The 17,148-nt window shown below is 33.9% G+C and overlaps 2 protein-coding genes across 2 annotated transcripts; one reads left to right on the top strand and one right to left on the bottom strand.

Annotated features, from left to right (window-relative positions):
* Positions 1-2: 2 nt before the first annotated feature.
* Positions 3-9,828, bottom strand: LOC138691303 (disks large-associated protein 5-like). The gene is made up of 5 exons (XM_069813159.1): positions 9,504-9,828; positions 8,837-8,967; positions 7,313-7,408; positions 3,923-4,100; positions 3-286 (listed from the first exon to the last, which is right to left on the bottom strand). Exons 1-5 carry the CDS (start codon positions 9,640-9,642, stop codon positions 252-254), a joined length of 579 nt encoding a protein of 192 aa, XP_069669260.1. The 5' UTR covers positions 9,643-9,828; the 3' UTR covers positions 3-251.
* A 31-nt stretch (positions 9,829-9,859) lies between these two features.
* LOC138691299 (mpv17-like protein 2) lies at positions 9,860-11,590 on the top strand. The gene is made up of 2 exons (XM_069813147.1): positions 9,860-10,170; positions 10,381-11,590. The coding sequence occupies exon 2, from the start codon at positions 10,412-10,414 to the stop codon at positions 11,048-11,050; it is 639 nt and encodes a 212-aa protein (XP_069669248.1). The 5' UTR covers positions 9,860-10,170; positions 10,381-10,411; the 3' UTR covers positions 11,051-11,590.
* The last annotated feature ends 5,558 nt before the right edge of the window (positions 11,591-17,148 follow it).

The raw sequence follows: 17,148 nt of genomic DNA on the forward strand, positions 1-17,148 counted from the left end.
TATTTGTATTATATTCAACAAAATATATACTAATTTTATACACATATATAGTATACACAAATTATACATATAAAATTATAACAATCTTAACAAAATATCACATTCTACATTTTCAATAGACTTTCATCACAGATTTACCTCAGGAGAAAATTTTTATGCACATAAACTGAGTATTGTTGAAGATCACAGACCTAGAAAGGTTGAGTATTGTTGAAGATCACAGACCTAGAAGGGTCAAGTATTGCTGAAGATCACAAACCTAGAAGGGTAGAAGAGGTGCCTGGTTCTGTAAAAGAAAGCAAAGATGCATACTTTTGTACAGAAAGTTTTTAAATCAATTTCTGATAGAGCATTCCTTCTTAGATGAAGTACAGTTACGACCTAATAGATACAGCATGCTACCTGCATTATAACAGAATCAAGGAAAAGTTAGAGAAGATGAGACAAAGTTTTCTCTATTTCCGAGATTCTGTTATGCACTTAACACATGTATTGCATACTACTTTTTGGCCAAACAGTCCTGGCCTGTTGCCAATCTAAATGCAGCTACAGACGATCTGCGTGGTAAATCGGGAATTAACTGTGGATTATGATGCAGAGAGTTCCATTTTTTTCCTTGAGATTGTGTTATCAAATTTTGTTTGTTGAAGTCTAAGTATATAGATTTAACAAATCTTTTCACAGAGTAATACGTAGATTTAGTAACAGGTCTGTAAGTAGCAGTGCTGCCCTTCTTTGCTAAAGCATCCGCATTCTCGTTTCCCAGGATTCCACAATGGGATGGTGTCCATTGGAATACAATTCTTTTATTGAGTGATATTGAGAGAGCATTTTAGTTATTTCTGCTGTTTGAGGTGAAGATGTATGTCTAGAGACTATTGATTAATGGTTTCAAATATAAAGGTTTACTTTTTTAATTCGTTGATGGGAAATTATATAAATTAGTTAGAAAAATTAATGGTATAAGATTTGTAAATGGAGTAGTAATAGTCATCATCATCATCATCATCATTGGCACTACAGCCTGTTATGAGCCCTGGCCTCCCTCAGTAGGCGTTGCCATCTGTCTCTGTCCTGTGCAACAGTCCTCCAATTTCTGTATCCCAATCTCACAAGATCCTCCTCCACTCCATCAATCCATCGCAGATGTGGTCGTCCTTGTCTCCTTTGACCTCCAGGGTTTGTGAGAATAATTCTTTTACAAGGTTCTGATGCATCCATTCTCAACACATGTCCCACCCACCTCAATCTATTGGTTTTAATTACATTTATTATATTGGGCTCTTTAAACATGCTATATAATTCCCCATTATATCTTTTTCTCCATAATCCATTTTCAAAAACTGGACCATATATCCTTCGAAGAATCTTCCTTTCAAAAATTTTAAGTATTCTTTCGTCATTTTTTGAAATGGTCCATGTTTCAGAGCCATATATCAGAGTTGATCTCACAAGTGTTTTATATAAGGGAAGTAGTAATAGTACTGTATTTTAATCTAAAAAAAAAAAAGTTAAACAGATACTTGTTATACTGGGTGTTCAGTTCAAAATGTGTCTTGGCTCGCTGCATGCCGTCATGTGGCTAGCTGATGAGCCTAGAGAATTCAATCTTCCTACACTTCCGCAGCTCAGATGTATAATCTCTAAGAGGCAGAGAAGTTGGCTAGCAAGTACGGCGTTCATTCTGAAGAGTACGTGCCGATACGTACGGTAACGCCGGTAGTGGCAGGAATGTGAACTGTTTGGAAATACGTACTGTCGGGATATGGGGAGAGGGTTAAGACGATTACTTACGTATTTGTTGACATTAACTTCGACGGTCAACATGGACATGGAGCATTTGATTTGTGTTGTGGAATGTTACCGTACGCAACCGATGATAACAAATACCCTGCGTACGACTTGCCGACGCAAAACACAGTTCGAAAGAGGTTATGGTAGCACACAGACCGTACAGACCGCCATCTGTTGCTACGACGTTCAAGTTATACCGTACACGTTCTCAAGTTCAGATTGAAGAACGCCTTAAATAATAGGCAACTTCTCTAACATATAAACTGAAACTCGCTTCAAATCGGTGACCCAACAACAGTGACGTCATGACACACTTTGAAATGAACACCCAGTATACTTATATGTTGCCATATTAATTGTTAATCTGTAATCATTATATAGTGGGTGATGGCAGATTAAAAACTGGATTACATCTAATCTGCCATGATATGAGTATGGAATGATGTAATAACTAAATAAATAAGTAGCTAACTAAATAATTAAGTATAAATAAATATCATCAGCAACCAATGTCAATGAGCCAACATGGCAGCTGATCAGAACTGTCTTGTGATTCACTGCCAACAATAGAAACTGCCAGATTGTAGGAGATGAGATTTTCCAGTAGAAATCTCAGTGAATTATTCTATTCCACTCCACATGTCCATAATATATTTGCTAGCCCATAGCCCACTCTCTCTTCGTGCTCATAAATTCTTCCCTGTTCTGTTAGTTCATAAACAAAAGCAGTAAAGAATATGTTGTTTTCTAATGCCAGGCGTTTGACAATAAAGTCATTTGACCTCTTGCACTCCAATATTTTTCAAAGATATTATCATGGCCAGCCACTGAAGCACAGATTTTGAGGTGTTCCGAATCAATTTCTTGGTTTGAGTTGCACAATGGGCAGTTAGGGGACTGATATATACCAGTTCTATGCAGGTGTTTGGCCAAACAATCATGGCCTGTTGCCAATCTAAATGCAGCTACAGACGATTTTCGTAGTAAATCGGGAATTAACTGTGGATTATGATGCAGAGAGTTCCATTTTTTCCTTTGAGATTGTGTTATCAAATTTTGTTTGTTGAAGTCTAAGTATGTAGATTTAATAAATCTTTTCACAGAGTAATATGTAGATTTAGTAACAGGTCTGTAAGTAGCAGTGCTGCCCTTCTTTGCAAGTGCATCCGCATTCTCGTTTCCCAGGATTCCACAATGGGATGGTATCCATTGGAATACAATTCTTTTATTGAGTGATATTAATTGAGAGAGCATTTTAGTTATTTCTGCTGTTTGAGATGAAGGTGTGTGTTTAGAGACTATTGATAGAATAGCTGCTTTGGAGTCTAACAATATAACTGCATTCTTAAATTTATTGATCTGAAATAGAAGATTCCTGAGACTTTCACTTATTGCAACGATTTCTCCATCAAAACTTGTTGTTCCATACCCAAGAGATCTATAAAGTGAGAAGAGACAGCACGTAACACCTGCATCGGCACCTTGTTCTCTGGAGATCAAGGATCTGTCAGTGTATAAATGAAGCCAGTTTTGTGGAGGGTACCTAATATTAATTGTCTCTAAAGACAATTGTTTCATTATTTCAGTGCTTACTTCTGACTTCAGTATTTCTTCTGTTAAATTTAGATTATATTCTATATTTAATAGAGTTGAAGGGTTTGGTTTAATTTGTAAGTTTCTTTTAAATTCGGGATATTGATTTTCTGCTTTAATTCTTGAACCATGGATATGAAACTTTTTTGAATTTTCAATCTACAGAGAGGACTGTATGAATGGCAATTGTTTCCTGGTAATCTGATAAGTTTTTCATATTGAATCAGTGCTTTTTCTTCTATTGTCATTTTGATGCTGTTAATATTAGTGAGGAATCTCATAGAATCTATTGGAGTTGTTTTGATTCCACCAGTAATGAGCCTGAGAGCTTGGTTTTGAACATATTCTATTTCGTTTATGAAAGGTGAAGTAATTAAAATTTCTCCGCAGTATGTCAGCACTGGCTGTATAAACATGTTGTATGTAGTGTTCAAAGTATTCCTAGAGCATCCCCATTTCTTTCCTGCTAGTAGAATATACAAAGCTCAGTTCAAGTAACTCAGTCCTTCTACTTCATTACTTGCTAAACACTCACCACTCCCCTGAGCTGGATTAATGAATTCAATGTTCTCTTTCTTATCTGCTTTCACATTCGTGTCCGACTTAACTCTCACTTTGTTTCCGCTTCTCTTCACTGATCCAGAACGCTCGCACTTCCAGTGTTTTGCTAATATTTTTGGAGGGTTCCTCGTTGCAGTGGATAAAACAGATTTCTGAAAAAGTAAACACATTGAAGCTAATTTATACACAAATCGGAACACGGTATAATCGGAGACAGTGCTTTTTTTTCTAGAGAAAAAGGTGGTGGAATTCTGTGTAAAATACAGTACACCGTGTTTCTAAAAGGACTTTACAATTTTAGGAGTGTGCAATGCTTTAATAATAATAATAATAATAATAATAATAATAATAATAATAATAATAATAATAATAATAATAATAATGATAATAATAATCATAATAATAATAACAATAATCATAATAATAACAATAACAATAATAATAATAATAATAATAATAATAACAATAATAATAACAATAATAATAATAACAATAACAATAATAACAATAACAATAATAATAACAATAATAACAACAACAACAATAATAATAATAATAATATTCAATTCAATTCATTTTTATTTTTGCCATTAGACATACAGTTTTAGGCTTCGTCAGAATACATTGAAAAAAATATATAAATACATTTTAAAAAACACTAGTAACAGAAACAGTAAAATTTAAGTAATACAATGAAAACATGAAATAATCTGAAACTTTTAAATTGAAGAAAACTAACTAAATTGCAATTAAACTTATTTATTAAAATACAATTTCGTACAAATTTGTGTTGAAAAACTCAGCAACAGAATAAAAAGGATTATTTAATAACCAATTGTAAAATCTAGTTTTGAAACTATTGATTGGTAATTTATAATATTGACTTGGGAGCTTATTATATAATTTCATCCCCATAATTAAAAAGTTTGTGTTGCTCTTGTGTAATCTACAATATGGAATATTAATTTGTTCACTATTTCTAATTTCATCATCATGTATATTGGCCACTAATGAGTAATTGTCGATATTTTGTCGAGTGTAAAGTACTAGATCATATAAGTTTATATACAAATTTATGATTGTTAAAATCCGTGATTGTCTGAAAAGTGGCCGACAATGTTCCAGATAGTTTGATTTACATAGAATTCTAATGGCCTTCTTTTGTAAAATCAAGTCGCTTCCAATTTTGGTTCCATTTCCCCAGAAAATTAGGGCATATCGAATTATCGACTGAAAGAAAGAAAAGTAGGCACATCTTAATTTTGAGAAACGCAAGTAGTTAATTTCTTTAGCAAATATAAAACTCTTGATAGCTTTGTGCATATGTATTCGATGTGCTTATCCCTTGTTAAACTGGAGTCTATAAAAAGTCCCAGAAATTTTGTGTAGTTGACTCTGTTGTCCTTATTTATTAGATAGTTTAGGCTGAAAGTTAAGTTGATAGTTTTTTCTTGATTAAGCAGGAAACCATTAGATTCAAACCATAAAGCCATCTGTGATAGAGTGTCGTTGTTGAGAGCATGTAATTGATTTAGAGCAGAGGAAGAACATAGGAAAGTAGTGTCATCTGCATACATAATTGTTATTGCTTTAATGAATTCTGGAAGGTCATTTATTGCTATTAATAATCATAATAATAATAATTATTATTATTATTATTTATTTATTTATTTAGAATATTAACGTGCAAAACAGCAGCACAATGCCAATTATAGTTTACAACAATAATAATAATAATAATAATAATAATAATAATAATAATAATAATAATAATAATAATTTATTTAATTAATTTATTTATTTATAATATTAACGTGCAAAACAACAGCACAGGCCAATTACAGTTTATAATAATAATAGTAATAATAATAATAATAATAATAATAATTTATGTTATTTATTTATTTATAATATTAACGTGCAAAACAACAGCACAAGGCCAATTACAGTTTATAATAATAATAATAATAATAATAATAATAATAATAATAACAATAATAATAATAATAATAAATATGGGAAATGCCTGTTAATATTCGGTTGAGAAGCTTTTATCATCTAGTCTGCTGTCAAAAAATCTGAAAGTTAGAATTTATAAAAAAGTTATATTACAGGTTGTTCTTTATGGTTGTGAAACTTGGACTCTCACTTTGAGAGAGGAACATAGGTTAAGGGTATTTGAGAATAAGGTGTTTAGGGAAATATTTGGGGCTAAGAGGGATGAAGTTACAGGAGAATGGAGAAAGTTGCACAACACAGAACTGCACGCATTGTATTCTTCACCTGACATAATTAGGAACATTAAATCCAGATGTTTGAGATGGGCAGGGCATGTAGCACGTATGGGCGAATCCAGAAATGCATATAGAGTGTTAGTTGGGAGGCCGGAGGGAAAAAGACCTTTAGGGAGGCCGAGACGTAGATGGGAAGATAATATTAAAATGGATTTGAGGGAGGTGGGATATGATGATAGAGAATGGATTAATCTTGCTCAGGATAGGGACCAATGGCGGGCTTATGTGAGGGCGGCAATGAACCTCCGGGTTCCTTAAAAGCCAGTAAGTACATAAGTAAGTAATAATAATAGTAATAATAATAATAATAATAATAATAATAATAATAATAATAATAATGATAATAATAATAATAATAATGATAATGATAATAATGATAATTATAATAATGATGATAATAATAATAATAATAATAATAATAATAATAATAATAATAATAATAATAATAATTTATTTAACCTTGCTTTATGTAGTAGACTTACAAAAGTTGGGTGATACATTAATTTATACGTAAATAGATCAAGCTTTTGTGACGGTGCTTAGTATCGAATTCTGTCACCATGAACTTCAAAATGACTACTTTCGCAGGAGTGGAGCATGCTAAGTGTGTGTTGTGTGTGCTGAAGAATCGAAGTAAACACCCACAATTGCAGAATTTGAGGCAGCAAAAATTCTCATGCAACTCTGGAACATGTTCGCAACAGTCTGAAAGTAAATGTCTCTTGTGCTATAAGCAAAGTTAAAGTCTACAGTCCGGGTCAGTGTGACAGCATGACAATCATTTCATTTCATTATAGTTTCTCCGTTATTGCTGTGTGGTTGTGAGTTTGTGAAATATACTATGTACTTTCAATTTGTGAACACAAGTATTCTAGGTGCTCTGGCGACCTGGCACCCAGTAACTTATTTGTTCTATCCTGACATACTCCCTCCATAACCAGCACATGGGAGCACACCAGCCTGAGAGTCAAGTTGCCCCTTTCGGGATCAGGAGATAATTCGTTTATTCAGACTTATTTAATGACAGAGGAAAAACTTCGTCACAATCTACATATGAATCAATACCATACCTTTTCTCTAATAATATGATTCTCCACATTATTTTCTTTCCATTGGTTCTGCTTCAAAATAACAAGATCGTTAAACTTCATGTCTATGTCATCCACCTGGAACAAAACAATTCCTCACTGATTAGCAGAGCCCTGATGTTTGAAAACTTAAAATAGGTAGGCAAAAAGGTCAAATAAAACATGAAAAAAGGCACTAAAAGTTTAAGAAAAGGAATAATATATTTTATCACTTAATTTATGTAATATTCGTGCAACATACTTTGTTATTTGTTGCACATTACCACAAAGTACATACAGTCAACTCTGGATATACTGTGCTCCAACCACGAGAAAGTCTCTGCCGGATGAGACGAAAGGGAGTAATGCTGTGAATGAATGTTGATGTCATAAGGTCACACACGTGGGTACTCATATCTCTATTGGCTAGCCGTCACAGCACAAACAATAACATTGATACACACATGTTTATACTACCCTAGTTACAAAATTAGATCACTGTTAATCTCCTGGTCTTTTAATCTCTCCATACAGGAAATAACAAATGCAGGAGAGTGCATGGTTTTTAAACAGACGTTATAACGATAATATTATCTATCTACTTCGCTCCGATACATGTCGCAATAGTAAGCACATTCCTTTCACGGTTGATCTCCTGGTTGGAGAACAGTAGTGAAGATTCGGCTATAGTGAACCTAAATCGTTGGTCCTGACCCAGACACATTAAAAAGTACATTAATATTTCCGTTTATAGTGAACCCTTGCTTAGGTTATAGTGAACCTAAAACTAGAACTTCCCAAGGAAATGTAATTTTAAAATGGCCTAAATGGTAATTTAGGAAACCCTTTCTCCTATAAACTTCCAAGAATAAAATCTCAAACCTTCTACTCCTTAGGTGCATTGAAAGACAAAGGATTCGTTCAGCTTCCTGGACAGCTTGAAACATGTTAAAGAGAATAGTGTATGCAGTGAGTGATAACGGAAGGATTGTAGTTCTGACTCCTTTAAAAGAGGTTATTAGAAGACTAGGAAGAAAAAGTGTTTTCTTTTGTGAAAGGGAGTGGATTGATGACCAATGGGTAAATACAAGAAGGATTAGAGTATAATAATCCTCAACCCTTCTTCCTGCACCTTTGTAAAAATGAACCCGAGGAAATTCCAAGGCCAAGTACACAATAGCATACCTCTAGTGGGAAAAGGTGCGAAATCGGTCAATGCCTACTACCTACATGGCTAGATTAGATTCAAGTTTCGAACTGTGAACATCAGGATGTCGAAGCGTAAAGTGTTTAAGTTGGAAGATAAAACGAACGTTAGTGCTGATATTGAACGTGGTCTGACCCAAATGGGTATTAGTACTGTATGTGTAGTACGTTAGAAGTATAAAAACAGACACTTCGGTTTTAGTGAACTTCGAATATAGTGAACAAAATATGCAGGACAAAATACTTTGTCTGTAGAGGTCTAAACCAATTAAACGTTCACTTTATTTTCAGTTTTAGTTAGCCTAAGTTTTAAATACTCACTTGAATTTTCACCAAATCCCAAAATCCTTGCAGATCAGAAAAAGTAATTTTCATCAACCCATCCTCCTCACACTTGTCTATCAAACCACTGAACTGTCTGAATTTTTCATTAATTAACAGTTCACATAATCCTGAAAATTAAAAAAAGAAAGTTATTTCAGTCGAATCATTTGAGAGGCTAACAGCTGCTAATTTCAAAATTACTTAATTAATTTGTGTAATTTTCTAGATCGGTGATCTGATACGTATAAAGATTTGGTGAAACTTCGGTATCTCCACACACTACACAACTTCTCGGCCCCATAACACTTACATAATGCCCTCAACTAATCCACTAACCTCATCACATACCGGTAGCTACCTCGACTTGGAAATAATACATGACGTCATATATCTGATCACCGAAACTAGGAAATTACTCTAATTGTTTCAACTTAAATCTCCTGACACAGGAGTTGAGGGAATCCGGAGTTGATATAAACTTCTACAAGAAGAAATGAAATGAAGCTATGAAATGTTTCAGCTCAAAATTGACCAATAAATCTAATCATATGATTTGGCAACAGGTTAATCGAATGTAAGTCACCACAACCCGGCATATAATGATTACAAAGACACGAAAGCGAGTATAACAGCACCAAATAAAAAATATGCAGTATACACTTACCGACTGCAGACAGAATTTTTCCCATACTTTCCTCGGAAAGTTTGTTAAGCTTCAGTATGTCACGCCATTCGTCACACAGATTTTGAAGACGTATACTTTCTGTCTTTAGTAGATCACGAAATTCACCGATAGAAGACATAATGTTATTTTCAAGCTATTATATATGTGAACTAATGGCTGTAAAAAAACCTCACCATGTATAACATTCGAATATAAAGTTTACTTCACACTGCAGTACTGCACCCAAATCGTAAATTGGCGGACATTACACACCGCCTTTCAACTTTTTGTACCGCTACCAACCACAATTAAATTGCTACCAACATTGTTTCGAAATATAGATATCCAGCTCGTTTTCATTCATAATTTGTGATCCAGCATTTTATTGGACTGCAGATTTCTTTATAATCGTATAGATTTTTCTAAACAATGAAATAGTTCCATAATTTTCTCCTCAAAATTAACAACAGACACATAAAATTGTTGTTATTGTGATCAGCTGATTGCAACCACTTCAGGACACATGCACAAAACGAAATCAAATGTTTTCAAAATGGTAGTACGAAGATTTCATAACCTATAACGTAATCGTACAACCATAACCTTTAATCATTTCAGGGTTATTATAACGCTGTCGAGCATTCTATTTATTATACGAGATAAAAAGGTAAAATTATTCATATTTCAAGATATACTTTGTATTCTAACAGTAAATGTGGCTATGAGCAGCTTAAGTACGTTCGATGTTTATTTAGTAATATGTAAATAATGTACAATTATCGTATTCTTACTTATGAAAAAGAACGCATTGTTATAAAAGTGCATATTTTTTCAAGGTGTTACAAGCAACAATTAACAAATGCCGTTATTATTGCAGGAACGTCAGGACCACGAAAGATTCGTCAAGGATGCAATATGCCGGGTTCACAGTAGCACGTATATTGAAGTCTGAGATAATTCAAAAGTGTCGAACTGTAAGCCATGTTATGTTCACCAAACACCTTTTCTTAACCAATGTCGGAATTTCTCTTTCTTTGTCTGGAGTTGGTGACATTATTCAACAACATTATGAGTTGCTGAATGGAGACCACGAGAAGTGGAACCGCACTAGAACGTTACACATGTCTCTTACAGGAATGACGATAGGTGTATTTTGCCATCACTCATACAAATGGCTCGATAGTCTTTTCCCTGGAAGAACTTTAAGAACTGTTATAAAGAAGGTATTAGTGGATCAACTTATTAATTCGCCAATTTGTATTACAATTTTCTTCGCAACACTATCATGCCTTGAAAGGTCGTCTTTTGAAACGTTTGTGAAAGAACTTAAGCAGAAAGGGTGGCGTCTCTACGTCGCCGACTGGGTAGTGTGGCCACCTGCACAATTAATAAACTTTTATATTTTACCTACTAGATTTCGAGTGCTGTATGACAACACGATATCACTCGGATATGATGTTTATACATCGTATGTTGCTCACGAAATACCTTTAGAAGATGAAAAAGAAGATGGTAATGATAAAAGAGGCATGCCAGTTATTAGTTAATGGCTGGTTCATTAAATGTTTCTGTTTATGCAGTTGAAAGTAACATTATTCGAGTTTAAACTCAGGAAAAGTATCCACAAAAACACATTATTCACGTGCTTTGATTGTGTATAATTTTTCAGATTTTTAATGGAATGCTCATAATTGTATTGCCGGTACATACCGGTAGCTAACACTGATTTTCATTGACAATGTGATATACACGGTTAATTTAATGTCAGTATACATGTTTATCACCATTTCACATAATGTTATACCATTATGTAATTAACTTACGCTGAAGTAGGATATATTCTCAGCACCTTAAGAAGTACTAAGATTATGAAATTGATACATGCAGTATTTGTAAATATATTTAAAGCTTTAGGAAGTTATTTTATTTATTTACTTAGCTATATACCAAGGACACCATCATTGTAGTGCAACAGAATTACAGATTCGGCTGAAAATAGTACATTCTTGAGGTGAATGAAAATCTCTACTACAGTATGACGTCCTTTAAAAGGGAAATTAAAGGCTCCTATCTCTGAATGAAAGACCTTCAGGCTAAATTCATTGATCATTCCTTGCCCACATAATATATTCCTGAGAGTCATCACCCTCGCCTTTTATCCTGTCATTGAGGATAATGAGTTTTGCTTGATAGTATCTCCAGCTAGGAATGGAATCCTGACTAGCAGACAATTTCTGGAGGCACTGCAAACCAACCAACATTTTCTCAAAGCTGTTTTAAAGCCATGATTGTACACGTGTTTGTATTTTGCACGTGAAGCATTGTTCAAGAATATGTAATTTTAAAAAGTGCTTGTTCCACATGAAAATTTTAAAACAAATTATCTTTTATTTATTTATTATTTTGGGGGTGCAGGATACACTGTGACATATTGACTTGTGTCCTTTGCTAAGTATTAAATACAGGGTTGCCAGATGTCCCGATTTGGCGGGACATGTCCTGATTTCCATATAGAAATCCTGAGTCCCGCTTCGATTCGAGGCGGGACGCAAAAAGTCCCTCCTTTAGAGAATTAACATCACTTGTATAATTTTGTTGTTACCTAGTAACTATTTTCTTCTAGACTTAAATAATTACATTAAATTTAAATTAATGTTTCTTAACAATTTAGGTTTCCACATTGGAAAAAAACGAATATTTTGGCAAGTGTATGGTTTGTGCAGCGAATTCAGTGGTGAATATAATATTTCTGAACATTTAAAAAGACACGTTCATGAGAAATGCATGGCACAGAGATTGGAAAAAAAGCTTGTTGAAAATGATAAAGTCCAGTGATAAATATGTACGAGTATATAAGCTCTGAAAATTTATACTATATGTTAAATGATGGGTTTTTAACAGTAATATGCTAAGTCACAAAATGCATTATGAATTTAGGTATCAATAAATTTTATGTCATTGTAATATGTAATATTATGTCATTGAGATTAAAATATTTTGTCACATGAAGCCATTTTTTTAAAAGTGTGCTTTACAATTAATAATAAACAGCCCGGGAAATCTATGCGACAGAACTACTATTAAGACATTAGGTTAATAACTTGGCATAATATATTATTGCCGCAAGCCCTTCAGAAAAACGCCAGAGAAACATGATATAATCTACAGCTGGACAAATATTGTTTTGTATTTGGAAACCTGTATTTACAACGTTTTTTATATTAAAATTTCAATTTTGAAATTCATATTCGTTTCTTCAACTGCATACAAAGGATTTTTTTGTACAGTCATGAAAATGTCAAATTTGCCCATATTCATATCACTCTTCCTTTAAGAGAAAATGTAAGTACTTTGATGGAAAAAAGGCTGTCCCTCCATTGTAGATCTAATAAATCTGGTAACCCTAATTAAATATGAACAAAATTCATTCAAATAATTTCGAGGGAAATATTGTTCTGGGGCCAGGTATTGAACCCAGGACCTTAGGTTAAACTTACGGGTTTGATACCTGGCCCCGGAACAATTTTTCCCTCGAAATTATTCAAATCAACTTTACAGGGAGTTATACCTGAAAGCAAAATTCATTCATTCCTGTAGGACAGTGGTTCCTAAACTAAGCTTCACACCAAATCAGAGATGCAAGGGGGTTGTATAGAAAACTAGTTCATTACACAGTTTAAAAAATGCATGTTTAAACAGAGTGGTAGAAAATATGTAACCTAATTACTGAACTTATTGAGACACAATTGTCCTTCATACTTTATTAGTTCCATATCGACAGCCCAGTTGAAAAGGGAAACAACTCAGATTTCAAAGTTTTGAGAAACCTGCATTTTAAAGCTTTATGTGCTGTGAAAAATCAAAGGATCGTTGAAATTACTCCAGATTCTGTTAATGATGTTTTATACTATAAGTTTCAAATTAGAGTGTGTTAATTGGATTTTTCACAGCAACATGAAGCTTTAAAATTCAGGCTTCTCACAATGGTGATGAAGTCCGTAAAAGCATTCATTTGTGTAACTTTCCGTTTGGTTGGTATTGGTCTTTAAAAATGTACATGAGGATTCTCTATAAAATGCATGAAACATGGAGCAGAGCAATAAGCACAACACGCAGAAGCAACACCTGAACAATCTTCTGAACCACACTCCAGTGCTGAAAAATCAAATGCTACCTGAATTACATTTTTGAAGTCCGAGACTTGTTCAGGATTCACGTAACCAGCTGACTGCCAGGAATACTGAAGCATAGGGCGGTACACTGGAGCAGACAACTGGTTATGAATAACAGAGTGCATTTTCATTATAAACACTCGATTTCCCAAGTTAAGTTCTGGATTCTCAGCAAGAGACCTTATGCAATCTGTTATCCTCCGAGCATATATTTTGTATTGTCTAAGGAAATAGATATTCAGGGGCTGGAAATATTTAGTTTTTTTTTTTTAGGTGGAATGATCGTACATTCCATGTCCTAGCCTTGGAATGATTCATTTATTAAGGTTGCGTCCTTGTGCGCATTCAATGACTCACACAACAGTATATACTTTTGATTAGCTGCAATACTTTCAGACAGAACGTTGGAGAAAAATGTTCTTAAATGGGCTCTAGACATTTTACCACTCGCACTAGCTTCTAGGCTAGGCTAGGCTTACGGGTAAGGTGTCCCATCCCCTTAATTTGTGCAGTGCTCTCCCCACCCCTCAACTTGTACAGTGCTCTAACAGACAAACCACACATTACACAAACGAATGCTTTTGGGAGCTTTACAGAGATGTAAAGATGGGCCTGTATACAAATTTTGGATACGAAATTCCTGCTCGAGTCGAAACCCTTCCCTTGTCAGAACTTTAAATTTTGAGTTGTTTCCCTTTTGAACTGGGCCATCGATATGGATTATCCATAAAATGCCTGTTTCATTGTTGTATTCCATTTTGTTTATTCGAATAACATGGGTCTTTGTACTCGAATATGATTTGTTTAAATAAATTAAATGTAATTTATTTTTCAGTTACTTAGGTGGTATTATTATAGCATTACAATTAATAATCTTTTTCTTTTATGTGAAACATTTGTATATCCAGTACATTAAGAAAAATTCCATTTCATTTCTTGCATTATGGTCAGAACCAGAAACAGAGCACCACGATGTAGCCATATCATCATTTCCTATGAGTGAAAAAGAGATAGGTAATTTTCCCCATTGCTTTGTATAGTATCTCTAATGATGTATTAAGAGATGCAGTTCATAAGTAAATCCCATTATGTGGAATATCATAACAGCTCGTATATCTCAAAGTGGAAGCAGTGAAGCCTTTGTAAGAAATAATAATAGTCCACACCTGTGGAGTAACGGTTAGCGCATCTGGCCGCAAAACCAGGTGGCCCAGGTTCGATTCCCGGTCGGGGCAAGTTACCTGGTTCAGGTTTTTTCCGGGGTTTTCCCTCAACCCAATATGAACAAATGTTGGGTAACTTTCGGTGCTGGACCCCGGACTCATTTCACCGGCATTATCACCTTCATCTTATTCAGATGCTAAATAACCTAAGCTGTTGATAAAGCGTCGTAAAATAATCTACTACTAATAATAATAATGCATTTTTTTCTAGTGGAACATGCTGGAACAGTGTTCTGGCATGTTTTTCTTGTATTTTTCATCATGGAGCCGAGAAATGTGTTAATAATTATGTTTTAATATAATTTTTCTTTGAACTTCACTTAGAACTGGAAAGTCTTAAAGTTGGACGAAAATGAAGTAAAAAATGACAAAATTCTTATGCACTGGACAGTAATGATCTCCCTGTTTGCTATAATGTACATACACAGTTTCACCACCTTTTTCTCCAGAAGGAAAGTACTGATAATAATGATGAAAACTACTAAAATTCATTCAAAATCATCTGTTCTCAAGTGGGGTTGACCACTGGGCTACAGAGTTACAAACATGAAAATAGGTTTGTTCCAACAAGCGGTTCATGGATCAGTTCATGCCAAAATCATCATTACATCCTACAAAAAATTACAATTAAATCCAATTTCATAACAAAATATCAAATAATAATCCAATAATAAATATAAACGTAATCCATCTCCACCAAAATATAAACTGCACCTTGACCTGAAATAATTTATCAAATTAAATTAAGAAAATTTTTAAACCCTAAAAAGATTTTCATTATAACGGTGGTATACATACATTAATCTTGAATATTAACTAGTAATTGTTGGTAGTTCTGAATAATTGTGTTCTGCTGGGGGTACATTTTATAATCATTCAATTGAATTTCTTGTTTGTGTTGGAAATAAAATTTGTCGATTAGTTACCTATTCTTTCTCATTATAATAAAAATAAATATTAATACACCTACAAATGAAATTATAGATCCAATAGAATGGATCACCTTATGTGCATGCACTGGTTGAGTATCTACTACACTACAGGATTGAAACAGAACTGGATGATGTTGGAACGCTTTTTTCGGATCATTGTGTACTATATTTAGAGATGCTATAACTGTGATCATCTTTGCCTGAGAACGGGCTGTTTAATTAGTATCGTTCTACAGCTAATTCAAATTGCAGAAAATATAATTTCAATAATTTTCTATAGAAAGATAACAAAGAATATGAAAGGTAAGAATTCCGCTAATTTTATGTCGTGTACTGGGGGACTCTTTCATCTAAAAGGAAAAAAAATACCGATAGTTTTATTTTAATTATTCATTTATGTACTTTATTTATTATACTTTTAATAAAAGTTTCATGTTTAAAATGTAATTAACTATTTCAATACCCAAATAATTTTCATTCTTTTTCATCTTGGCGAAAATTTAAATTAAATCTCTAGTTTTATTATTCGTCTGCACTGTCACTTTTCATCTTAACCTTAAGAGCCAGAACAGGTCACATTGTCACACAATTGTACCTAAACCGATTTCACATTTCTGATAATCCTACTTGTCTGTTGTGTAATAATCATGATGAAGATCTGGAACACATTCTCCTATACTGTCCATCCATAAACCACAAAAGAAGTAAATTAAACTCATCAATACCAGTTGCAGCCCTGCAGTATATATAGACTACACCCCAACTCTGGCTACTAGCAACAGGCATCTATAATGAACACCGATCAAGATACACCTCATTTCTCGTGAAAAACAACTGAATAAACTACAGTGGACTTTATGTTGTCAGCAAACAGCTGGATACATAAAGAAGATTGATTGATTGATTGATAACGTTTTGTTATTACCTCTCAACAGCGCATTATTTGTACAGGACTCAAAGGCCTAAATTGCTGCTGATTCATTTTTCTCCCATGTGAGACAGCGAATGGATCTCGCCACTACACATGCACGTTATGACTAATATAATACCAGTAACTTGTATATGCCACACACTGTATTATGAAATAAGTTATTTCATTACTCTGAGTACCCAATAGTCACTCACAGCTAGTTGCTCATTTTACGAGGCGCATCCAGAAAGTAAGTTTCCTGATTTTTTCCCCTTGAAAGTAAACGTAATTAGCCGTGTCAATTGTGCATGTGTAACAGATCTATAACGTATCAATCATACTCCAGCTGGACAGGTTCCACCTGGTGCCAGTAGCGTGGCAGCAGTGGTCCGAAATGGAAGCTCTTAT

This window comes from Periplaneta americana, chromosome 2 (assembly GCF_040183065.1).
Source record: "Periplaneta americana isolate PAMFEO1 chromosome 2, P.americana_PAMFEO1_priV1, whole genome shotgun sequence".
In the NCBI taxonomy this organism is placed as follows: domain Eukaryota; kingdom Metazoa; phylum Arthropoda; class Insecta; order Blattodea; family Blattidae; genus Periplaneta; species Periplaneta americana.

Excerpts from the sequence above, each read along its gene's own strand:
- LOC138691303 (XM_069813159.1), bottom strand. The coding sequence starts at position 9,642 with ATGTCTTCTATCGGTGAATTTCGTGATCTACTAAAGACAGAAAGTATA. Across the intron at positions 7,409-8,836 it reads GGGATTTGGTGAAAATTCAA|GTGGATGACATAGACATGAA; the intron begins GTGAGTATTTAA and ends GTTTTGTTCCAG. Across the intron at positions 287-3,922 it reads TAATCCAGCTCAGGGGAGTG|AACCAGGCACCTCTTCTACC; the intron begins GTGAGTGTTTAG and ends TTTCTTTTACAG.
- LOC138691299 (XM_069813147.1), top strand. The coding sequence starts at position 10,412 with ATGCAATATGCCGGGTTCACAGTAGCACGTATATTGAAGTCTGAGATA.